Source organism: Carassius carassius, chromosome 39 (genome assembly GCF_963082965.1).
Source record: "Carassius carassius chromosome 39, fCarCar2.1, whole genome shotgun sequence".
In the NCBI taxonomy this organism is placed as follows: domain Eukaryota; kingdom Metazoa; phylum Chordata; class Actinopteri; order Cypriniformes; family Cyprinidae; genus Carassius; species Carassius carassius.
Genome location: NC_081793.1, coordinates 20,944,318 through 20,956,840, shown reverse-complemented (window position 1 = coordinate 20,956,840; position 12,523 = coordinate 20,944,318). Strand labels below are relative to the sequence as shown.

General features: G+C 34.5%; 1 protein-coding gene across 1 annotated transcript in view; it reads right to left on the bottom strand.

Annotated features, from left to right (window-relative positions):
- The window catches only part of LOC132121608 (ankyrin repeat and fibronectin type-III domain-containing protein 1-like), a 73,480-nt gene extending 63,801 nt beyond the window's left edge, over nt 1-9,679 (bottom strand). The window contains exons 1-5 of the mRNA XM_059531188.1: nt 9,478-9,679; nt 9,275-9,356; nt 8,351-8,463; nt 7,748-7,900; nt 1,748-1,962 (exon numbers count right to left, since the gene is read on the bottom strand). Of these exons, the coding sequence (XP_059387171.1) occupies nt 1,748-1,962; nt 7,748-7,900; nt 8,351-8,463; nt 9,275-9,356; nt 9,478-9,524 (610 nt within the window). The 5' untranslated portion in view covers nt 9,525-9,679. The remainder of the gene's footprint in view (nt 1-1,747; nt 1,963-7,747; nt 7,901-8,350; nt 8,464-9,274; nt 9,357-9,477) is intronic.
- Between the last annotated feature and the right edge of the window lie 2,844 nt (nt 9,680-12,523).

Below are 12,523 nucleotides of genomic sequence, written 5' to 3'. Positions count from 1 at the left end.
TTACACATTATAAATGGCATTATAAATTGTTTTATAGTACTGTTTCACTGTACTGCAAATTTAGTAAGTAAATTATATATATATATATATATATATATATATATATATATATATATATAATAACATTTAGTTACACTACGAACCGAAGAAATGCTAAATAAATAAACTCTTGTTGTACATCTTGGTAAATGTGGATTATCTGCGTAATCCATAAATACATAAAATTTGCACACATTGTACACTGTATATACAGTACATTCTATTCACTGTAGCAATAGTAAGAGTAGTATGCTAGTATGGCATAATAAACTCATAATTCTGTCATTATTAACTCACCCTCATGTCATTCCAAAGACCGTGTTCATTGTAAGGAGAAAAGTGTGAATAGTTTGCCTAAAAATCTCCTTTCATGTTCAGTGGAAGAAATAAAGTGGTGTTTGGAATGACATAAAGGAGAGTAAATGATGACAGAATTTACATTTTATTGTGAACAAACTCTTTAACAATCTTCCAAGTGCCCAGTAACACCATCCACTGTTTACATACCAGTCATACGCTCTTCCAGAGATAAACAGAGCTGTTTATGGCATTAACAAAAGTCATTTCCTGCCATTCCGTACCACCCCTAAAGATATTGATAACACTCTTTTGGTTTTTAAAAATTTGCTTTAATCCATATGTTCCATTTTTCTTTTTGCTAGTTAATGTTATAACATTGGACTAAAACTTATTTTATTCACACAGGGTATAACAATTTTCCAAACAATTGTTATAAATTTTGGGGATTTTTTTACCCACCTTTTTACACTTGTGGTGTTCCTGGTCAAAAATGTACTTGCTATACATTTCTTTTTATCAACTTTTATTTTAATTAGGACAGGTTTTGTATTTATCTTTTGACTCAGATTAATCATCGGACTCATTGATATGAGTTTACGCACCTCAGTTTTTAAGTGACTGTTGTTTGGTAAAAATTATTACCATTTATTGGCACTCAAAAACTAAGGTGCATAAGTTCAGACTGATGAGGCCTACGACCAATAAGTTCCAAAAAGAAATACAAAACCTGTGCTAATTAAAAGAAAAGCTGACAAAAAAGATTTAAACCAAGATTAGATAATAACACAGCACAATGAAAGATTTACAAAGCAATTTTAACACCAAATTAGGCAGAGTATTTTCAACACAGGGTTAATTGCTGGGTCTCATCTGTTTTGTTTTCATTTGGATGTGCTTTGTAGTGGATATAAAATGACACAATATATGTCAAAAGATACGCAAAAAATAAATTACAATTTCATATACAGTGCCTACAGTATTCCACAGCATCAGCCATTTACTATTGGTAATTGCAACAAACACAGTGAGAGTATCACTCTCAGCAGAAGCAATTAGCCAGATTACTCGAGTCATTAATTTTGCAGAGAACCTCCGCCCTCGAATTTCACAAATATGTATGTCAAACTGTGCAAATTGCTTGATGTAACAGGCAATCAAGCAAATAAAAACAAACATCAATGCCTGGCAAAAAATAGCGAAATGAGAAATCAATCCATTCAAGCACCACAAGACCTCCAAATGTGGTTCCTCAAACTCAGACACTGAAATACTACACATATGTACTTTTTTGTAAAAGGTTTCAACCCACAGCACTGGCACAATTATACATATTGAGAGCCAAAAGAGTTTTGGAGAGGAGTGGGTATCCGAGACTATGATGAATGGATGCAGTTTGTGATTGGCATACCTGATGCGTCCCAGTGCAGTCCTCCGGGGCTGGCTGCCAGGCGCCGGCGTTTCCTCACACTCACGCCACCTTGACAGGAGTCTCTGGTGTGCTTGGGCAGAGGAGTTGAGGTGGTCCGCAGGGGCGACGAGGACTGAGGGGAGGCTGAAACTGGCAATAGATGGGTTTCCCTCTCCTGGCACTGGCTCAGATGGATAGACTCGTTCTCCAGGGGCCTGTGGAACAAAAGAGATTTCATTTCTGCTGTCCTTCCACTATAATTAGCTGTCATAGTGTGATGTTTTCATGATCACAATGGAGCTCCCCCGTACCGCACAGCATGTCATAACAGCAGTGATAAACGCATGGTTTTTTTCCATACCAATCAATGCTTTCAGCTGTATGTCAGAAAAAGAAGGGAATAAAATTTTTGAAAAATGTGTGTGTAAAGAAAATGAGAGTATTTTGAAGCATTATATTATAGACGTCAAGCTGTAGAGACAAAATTATGACCTTTACATATTAAAGTTTAAAACTGCAATTTACAAATAATAACAATAATAATAATTTAAATATACTAACAACCATTATAAAATCACATATAATAATTTTTTTATTTTTTTATACAGCTTTTAAAATAAATTATAAGATTACTTGTTGTTTTTTACCTCCAAAAAAATAAAGTATTTTACCGTAAAACTACATTAAATGATTTTCCAGTTTCCCCTGTATATAACAACAGAACTTACAGATACTACTTTACAGTTAAAATGTATTTATTTAATACACGAGTTTCACAATTTGAGTTGAATTACTGAAATAAATGAACTTTTCCACCACATTCTAATTTATTGAAATGCACCTGTATACCTCCAGATGGGTTTAAAAAATTGAGATCAATTTGGAAGATAAAATATTTTTCATTGTAGTAATACATTTAGCAGAAGTCTTAATGAAAATAACAAATAGATATACAAATAAACAAACAAAAAACTGACTAAAAATATCCCTTTCTGTTTGAGGACATACAGTACCTGGAATCAGGAAGTGTATAACTTTGGCTTTTCCATGATCCTCTCTTGCATGATCCTGATTTTTTTCTTCTAAACAAAAATTCAACAATCCGTTCCATTGTAAACATGATGCCCTCATAGACTTCTTCTCTTCATGTAAAACAACTTATTAAAGATTTTCCATGTGTTTCATTTGAGCAATGAGCAGCATGGTAAACTTGAATGCACCTGCAAGATTTAACGCCACAGTTTTTGCCCAGGACTTCCCATAGCTAAAGCCTTTTCATAGTCAAATCAACAACGTAATCACTCTGGGATAAAAAGAAAGCTCCTAGTAAAAAAACATAAACCAGCCCCACTGAGCCTTCAGCGCCTGGCATAAATATTAAATTGCACCTTCAGCTGAAGTGCACCAGTCGTGCGCGCACACAAAAGCCACATCAGTCTGTCAAGAGTCAAGTTCAGTGTATATCTGATGGTAGAGTTGACTATGTTGCTTTTGTGAGGCTTGATTAACTGTACCAAGTTAGGAGAAGTTTCCAGTGAATGCTTTGTTTCCACTGAGAGATGTAATAACAGCATCTCAGTATGAAAACCTGCTTTTTGTTTTTAATAAATGGCAGAGCAGCTTATGAATGTAGCCTGATTATATCAACTTTAATGGCGGTGAGTTTCTTTTTGTGCCCCAGGTAGGATTAAAACTGTATTTACTGGTCTTAGTCATTTGTATGCATTGCATTTTTGACTAGTCCATGCCCTCCTAAAATGCCTCGTTAAAACACGCCCCCACATATCTATGTCACGATGTGGGAAGATTTGCATAATGCCGCAAAAATGTTCACGCAAGGAAAGAAGGCATAACTTTTATTGTTGCTTGTGAATGCAAAAATACCTTGTTTGGTCTTCCAAAAGAGGACACAACTAGAAATCAGTGGTTAAGTTGTATTTACAACACTATTCCAGAACGGTTCAACCCAAATATTCAGATGTGTGCAGCGCATTTTATGGAGGATCCTGGGAGAGTAGACTACAATGCCGGCTGTTCTGACTCACAGTCTGTAAGTACATTTACATATTCAAAGAATTTGCCACTGATGATTCAAAAGCGAGTTTTGAGCAGTCTAGAATAGTTGCTTGTTTTTTGTTGTTTCTCTGATCACAAATGCAAACATAGTTTTATGCTTATGAGGCATGATGCAACACAACACATAAAAAGACAGTATAAGTCATTATAATCTGTAATTATTTCCCCACTGGATGCAACAAATGGCTTGTTTGTAATGGATTTTATTGTTTTTGTCTTGTTGTACCGGTGTTCTGACCGGGACACACATCACAGTATGGCAAGGGTCATAACATTTCCGTCAAACGCTTGAGGCATTCGGCCAATCACAATGCACTGGATAGCTGGTGAATCAGAGCACACCTCGCTTTTCAGAATGATAAGCTTTGTAAAAAATGACACGTATTAGAAAGGCGGGGCATAGAGGAGAAACAATAATGTACATTATGTGGAAAATAATGTGTGTTTTGAACCTAAAAACAGATTACACCAAATACACAAAATATTGTTCTTTTTATCAACATCATATGACCCCTTTAAAAAAATATATATTTTTATAAATTAGGCCGGTTACATTTTAGTATAGGGACCAGTTATCACTATTAATTAGTTGCTTATTAGCATGCCTTTTATTAACATAATGGCTGATTATTAGTTTAGTTTATTAGTATTAGTATTTGACCGTATTCTACATCCCTAATATTGCCCAATTACTGAACTACGTTACCAACTATTCATAAGCAGCAAATTAGGAGTTTATTGAGGCAAAACTCACAGTTAATGGTTTGTAAATAGCGTGAATTGGACCTTTAAATAAGGTGTGACCTTTAGGCTTCAGCTGACTTTACTGGCAGATCCAAACACTGTGTAAATGTTGACATCATGTGGTCACTGGAAGAATTGCAGTCTAGCAACTGCAACTGCACTAAGCAAAACAACATAAAGACTAATATATATATATATATATATATATATATATATATATATATATATATATATATATATATATATATATATATATATATATATATGTATATACACACATTAGGGGTGTAACGGTTCACAAAATTCATGGTTCGGTTCGATACAATACACTGGTGTCACGGTTCGGCTCTGTACGGTTCGGTACGTTTTAGATACAGCAAAAAGAAAAAATTGGCAGATAAATTTCCTTGATTTTTAAAAAAAGTTTTATTTATTAAAACTAACAAAGTATGTTTTTTTTTTTTTTTACATTGAACAATGATGGAGCTATTCTTTACCCATCTTCTATGGTGTTTTCTTAGCAGCATACTGTATAAAACAAAAACAGCTCCTTATAAAAAAAAATGAAAATGTTATATTAGTTATGAACAAATACAAAGATGTAACTTTTTATATGGAACTCTATAACTCTTTATATTGAGTGTGTTTTTACTCAATTGGTTCTCTATAGGGCTTATGTTTTTTGGAACAAAGCAGGAATTACGGTCTGTCTGAAATGGGCTCGTGAAGGAATATTGTAACGGGGCTCAATTACATTAAGCATGTTCTTAAAACCTATGCGCTCGCTCACTCAGTACGCGCTGAAGGCTCGTTGCAAAATAGCTAATGTGTTTAACAGACCAGAAATAGAAGATCCTCCAATAACCAACAGGTCTGGTGTTTGGGTGCATTTTGGATTCCCTGTAAGCTATAATGGTGATGGTAGAATGAATGGTAAATAGTAATGTCTCATATCCGCGGCTATAACGTAAATGCCAATCGCCGTGGTGATGTCTTTTGCCCTGTTTGAATTCGTTGGAAATGTCTGTCTAAATGCTGCGGGGATAGTTTGTTGTGTGTATGTTTCTCCTTTTTTCCGTCTTTTCCCAGATACTGACACACTAAGGAGATTCCAGCGTAAATGAGTTGACATGTTTCAAGTATTCCCGCTGGTGTATTTTTTTTTTTTGTATTCCCACTGGTGTAACGTTACCCTAGACGCGACATATCGTTGTTTTTTTATCCACCACTCTCTTGCCATCACCATTATAGCTTACAGGGAATCCAAAGTGCACCCAAACACCAGACCTGTTGGTTATTGGAGGATCTTCTATTTCTGGTCTGTTAAACGCATTGGCCATTTTGCAACGAGCCTTCAGCGCGTACTGAGTGAGCGAGCGCCTGACTGAGTAGCCTAACATAAACATATAAGTTGGTGTTTTTTTTCTTCTTCTGGGGTGTCAGGGGCGTTGCCTGTTACGTCATTTGGGTTATTGGGCTACCTTGTTGAACGCATATCATTATATTTCACAATTTTTTTTTTTTCCAAATATAATTAATTAGTCCAACGAACCGTTCGGTCCATAATGCGTACCGCGTACCGAACCGAAAGCCTCGTACCGAACGGTTCAATACGAATACGCGTATCAATACACCCCTAATATATATATATATATATATATATATATATATATATATATATATATATATATATATATATACAGTACAGACCAAAAGTTTGGAAACATTACTATTTTTAATGTTTTGGAAAGAAGTTTCTTCTGCTCATCAAGCCTGCATTTATTTGATCAAAAATACAGAAAAAAAAATTAATATTGTGATATATTATTACAATTTAAAATAATTGTTTTCAAATTAATTATAATTTAAATTATCATTTATATCTGTGATGCAAAGCTGAATTTTTAGGATCATTATCACATGATCCTTTAGAAATTATTCTAATATGATGATTCATCATCAAAGTTGGAAACAGTTCTGCTGCTTAATATTTTTTTCAGAACATGTGATACTTTTTTAGGATACTTTGATGAATAAAAAGTAAAAAAAAAAGAAAAAGAAAAAATAAGAAGCTATGTTTTTAAAATATAAATATTTTGTAATAACAATATACACTACTGGTCAGTAATTTGGGGTCAGTAATTTTCTTTTCTTCCTTTTTTTTAAATAAAATCAATACTTTTATTCAGCAAGGATGTGTTAAATTGATAAAAAGTGATAGTAAAGAAAATATATTATTAGAATATATATTATTAGATTTTTTTTTTTTTTAAATAAATGCAGTTCTTTTTAACCTTTTATTCATCAAATATATTAGACAGCAGAACTGTTTCCAACACTCATAATAAATCAGAATATTAGAATGATTTCTAAATGATCATGTGATAGACTGGATGTTACGTGTGACACTGAAGGCTGGAGTAATGAAGCTGAAAATTCAGCTTTGCATCACATGAATAAATTATTTTTTTAAAGTACATTCAAATAGAAAACTATTATTTTAAGTTGTAATAATATTTCACAATATTACAGTTTTTTCTGTATTTTTGATCAAATAAATGCAGGCTTGATGAGCAGAAGAAACTTCTTTCAAAAACATTAAAAATAGTAATGTTTCCAAACTTTTGGTCTGTACTGTATATATATATATATATTTGTTCAGTATTTAAAGCATAGTAATTGCAAAAACTGGGCAGATTTGTTTGTTTTTTTCATTTATTTATTTATGACATTACAGTGCATTATTTCAGTTACTGCATGTCTACTTAACAACTACAGAAGCAAAAAGCAAATGTGAGTCAGAATTATTTGAATATGTGAGATGAAAGATACCACAGAAGAGGCTTGGAACTTGCACAAAAAAAAAAAGTGTACAGTACTTAGCTGCTTGTCAATAGTCAGTATACAGTTAAGTGGTCATTACACAAAATCTCAGTGGAGTAATCTAAAGCTGTGTAATAATTAATTTTAAAAAATCATTTTTGCATGTCGATAAGATAAAGCAAGACACTGCTTACCAAGCAAACAGCCTACACACAGACAAACGTGAGATTCCTGAATATATATGAAACTTGCCCTTAACTGAAACGCCTACACTAAGAAAAGCAATCAAACTGGTCTGTGACAAAGAAACAGGAACTATCAAGACCCATCCTTAAAATTCTCTCACAAACATGTTACCTTGACTCTTGTTCTGTGTCTGCAGTGCCATTCTCATGGGACAGTGACAGCAAGGAGCAAACTGAATCCCGGCTCCTGGGTAACAAAGTTGAGGGCATACACAGCCATGTCTCCAGATCAGAGAATTTGGAGTAGCTCAGCATTTCTAAAACACTGCAGTATAGGAATACAAAGACATATCATGTCAGTTGTGCTTTTGTAAAAATATATGAAAAAAGAATGTTTAATGTGTAATGTGATCAAGTGTGATCAAGTGTATATAAATCCAGGCTTAAAAAACAAGGCGACCGTGCTTTTGCGACTGCAGGTCCAAAACTTTGGAACAGTCTGCCTCTCTATATCAGACTGGCTCCTTCAGTTTCCATCTTCAAATCTTCTTTAAAGACTTTTTTGTTTTCTCTTGCTTTTGATGCTCATTGATTCTGATACGATTACTGCTTATTTTTTCTTTTTGTTTTATTTTTTCAGTTGTTTCTTTTGTCCTGTACTGCTCTGCATTTTATTCTCTGCTATGTACAGCACTTTGGTCAGCCTTGGTTGTTTTTAAATGTGCTTTATAAATAAATATTGTATTGTATTGTATATATAAGCAACTTATAGTACCTGTCCTCTCCCATTCCTGGGATTTCATATTTGTGACAACCACATGGTGTTCGTGATTCCTGTGGAGCCAGCAGGCAAGTTTTCTCAGTCTCACAAGGCATCTTGAGCCATTTCTGAGGAAAACACAACAACCTGTTAGTGCACTGTATGCTGATCATTTTCTTCTACAGCCACTAATGAAGCCAGTTATCCACATGGCTAATGTTTTGGACCTGAGGTCACTTCTATGCACAGGTCCCTTCTAGTGGTGCCAAACAGAAGCTGGCAAATCAAGCCTGCACACATGTCCATACATATGACTCAGTAGCCTTTTTAAGTTTTAATACAAAATGTGAATTCTGTCCTGTCCTGACATTTTAAATATGAAATCATAAACATAGAAATATGAACATGATGTTTCAAGATGAATTGTTTGACTGTTTACATTTTACTGAAAAGTCAAACCAGGCAGGTTCCATTGTGACACTTACTCGGATACCGTGTGACAGCATTTCCTGGTAAATGTTTAAATTAACTGAACATCCCCCCCCCCCCCCCCCGGTTGATTACGGGTGAAATGTTACATTTTGACTGACCGACTCTGACTGACTTAATACAGAAACTGACTTTCAAAAATAAAGTATCACGACAAACATTCACATCCTTAATCACGACAGAAATGCCCTCGGACAAACGAGCTTTAGCAGACTTGCGGTTTCGAAATGAGCTTTAAAATCTCCTCACACTTCCCATCACAACACTGTTAGTATCCCACATGTATCCATCTTTAATTACTCCTCTTCCTTTCGTATAACACCCCACCTTCACTGCAAATAGTCCAGCTGTGATGTACACTGTAAAGTTGACACATTTTCACGCTACGTCCAGTGCAGACAGCTTCATTGAATACGAACACGAACTCGTTTGGAAAAGCAGGGAATGTACCTCTTTGTTCTCCGGTTCTGGACTCAAGGAACTGCTGCGGATCCTCAGAACATCTGCATCCTCTTCCCGTAAAACCCTGAAACTGGACTCAAAACTTCCCGTTACGTGTCTTCCACTAGTGAAAGGTTAGACTAGTGAAAAGTCTTGCGAAAGTCCTGCGAGTGTATTTGCGAACAAAAGCTAAAGATTTCGGCTAAACTCACCAGATATGATCCCTGTTCGCCATCAGGAAGTGAAGGAACCCTGTCATCTGCTCCGAAGATATTCCCTTTTCATCTCTGGTTCAATAACAATAAACTATGTTCCACGGAGTAATGTTTAAATTGCCTATGTTTTGCTAACGACCGTATGAACGTTAAAATGTCGATATTCGTTGAAACCCGTCTGTCCAGGTTTTTTTTTTTTTTTTTTGTGCTTGTCATTGTAAGATAAGACAGGAAATATTTATGTAGTTATCCAGGAAAATGAGAGACTGCAGTTATCTCACATAAACAGTTCTTCATCTTCATGTTGATGTAGCCTAACCAAAGAACATCTCAGCCATTTCCACCAAACAACATGATGACTAGCCTCAGTGATATAAACTATAAAGTTTTTGTACATTCATGAAAAATATATAACTGTTAATTCAACAATACACACACACAACCCTCTGCTAAACCAAGAGAGAGAGAGTAATGTGGTAATTCACTTTATTGAAGTGCATTTTTATTTTATTTATTTATCATTATTATTATTATTTGCAGGTTTTAGCTATTTCATTGGTCAGAAATATGTAGCTATTGTTAAAACTGCCTGTAAAAGTTTTGTAAATTAATCTAAAATGCACTTTATGTGATAACTAAATAAGCTGATTTTACTCAAGTCAAATACACAGTGATTTTAAAAGGCTGGGGAGGGACATACTGTAAAATACTTGTGAAAATTAAATACATTTAATGCTGTTTTTAAACATTACGGTCCAAATAACACAGTATAAAATTATACATTTAGAATTTATCTTATATTAAGCCCACTCACTCCCTGCAGATAAAACTTTTTTCCCCTGTTAGTCACTATAAAGACCACAAGAGGGAGCATATAATCAGAGACTGAACAGATCTCCTGACTGAGGAAAAATATATTTTCGGAGAAATTAGAGATGTACTGAGTCTCTAGACTTCTTCATGCACTACACAGATCAAAGATTAGCAAGAGCCCGAGCACAGCACCCAGTAATGGGAGTGGGAATAAGATGAAAGAGACAGGGAGCATTGAACATCTGTCTGTAATTGAGGGCATGGCCAGAGAATCTAGGGGAGTGTGTGGCCTTGCAGCTGTGGTGCACAGATTTGTTTTCATTCCTTGGATACTGTGGCACCCTGGTGGCTCAGAAACCGACCCATCACAGGAATGATTTCCTATGTGCAGTCGGTATGTAGAGGGTTAAGTAAGGTAGACTTTAAAAGAAGAGAAACATATTGAAAAAAAAGAAAAGCTTCTTTTCAGTCTGGTTACCTCTCCAGGGCACATATGCTTCATCTAATGGTAAGTTTCTCCTTCAGCTTCTCAATCTGAGAGGTTTTATAATTCATGCATTAAACTTGCTGCATTTCTTCAGTAAACTGGTAACTAATTTTACTTTGCTGTTTTGTAAATCTGCTCATACACTATCTTTCAAAAGTTTTGGGTCGGCAAGGATTTTTTTATGTTTTTGAAAGAATTTCTGCATTTATTTAGGCAAAAACATTAAAAAAACGAAATATTGTTCAATTTATTACAATTTAAAATAAATATTATCTATTTTAGTGTATTTTAAAATATAATCAATTTCAGGCAGCCGTTACTCCAGTCTTCAGTGTCATACAGTCCTTCAGAAATCATTCTAATATGTGGATTTGGTGCTGAAGTAACTTCTTTCTTATTGTTATCATTACTATTATATTAAAAACAGCAGTGCTGCTTAATATTTTGCGGAACCATGAAACATTTGTTTTTTCAGGATTCAATGATGAATAGAAGGTTCAACGGAACATAATTTCCTTGAAATATAACTTTTGAACAGTAAAGTATTATATTTTTATTTATTTGTATAACTCATAAAATGACCAGATTACAAAACAAAGTGATTATATTACTTTTTTCATTCTTAATTGCCTGCATTTTTAGGATATGATTATACTTTATAATATTTATTATAAAGTATACTTTAGATATACTTTATTCATCTCCTGGGGGGAATTGAGGTATTACAGCAATACAAAAATAATAATAATCTTAGTATAGGAACTAGCAATAATATACAGCATTATGCAATAAAACTCAAAGCTAATCCAAAATAGTTTTTTAGTGCAAATATTGTACTTGATGAATGTACATAGTGAATGACTGAATAAATTAATGATAGCAATAATACCAAAAATATATGGTTGGATGAATCAATAAATATACTTAAGTATAATAATTCACTTTTCATCTAAGGATTTGCAACAGGTTTACATAAAAAATTGGTTGTTATTTTTTATCTTAGAACTGCTGATACAAACTGAAATAGTCTCAGCATTGCTGGTAAAGAGCAAGAGGAACCTGAAAATAACCAAGCAAAAGTGAATTTAACATCCCTGGAACTTTCACTGGACCATGAGCACAGATCATTCTGTGCTGAAGGGTTCAGCCCTGGTTAATGGAGCAGAGCTGGCCACAGCCACTGGAGGAGTGGAGGGGTCCTGCTCTCGCTGTACTCTTCCATTCGGTGTTGTTCTCCTGATCATTGGCGTTGCAGTCACAGCAGTGGCCTATAGCTATAGCACCCACGGATCGACCATCTCCATTCTGGGACTTCTGCTCCTCACCAGTGGACTGTTGCTTCTGGGCTTCAGTGCAATATGCATAAGATGCAGAAAGAGAAGAAAAATGGACAAAGCGTGGGAGAGTCAGACTGGCCTGGTAGAGTGTTTGAGGAATAGTTTTGATTAAAATATATTTTGAATTTTTAATTACTGAAAATGTATTCATTTGAACTAATTTGTCATTCTAATTCAATTTAGTAAAATATATATATTTGTCAAAAAATTAAGATTTTTTTAAAGTGAAAAAATAAAAACATATTCATCATGCACAATGCATGAGTTTGTTCAGTGTTGCTGTTTTTTTTCAGTGAACCAGCAGTGTTTAGAGTTTCTAGAGAATCAGACTGACCCAGATCACATATTTGCATAAAAATACCAAGGTTTTGATTAAACTGTACAATGTGCATGACATTTGAGGTTA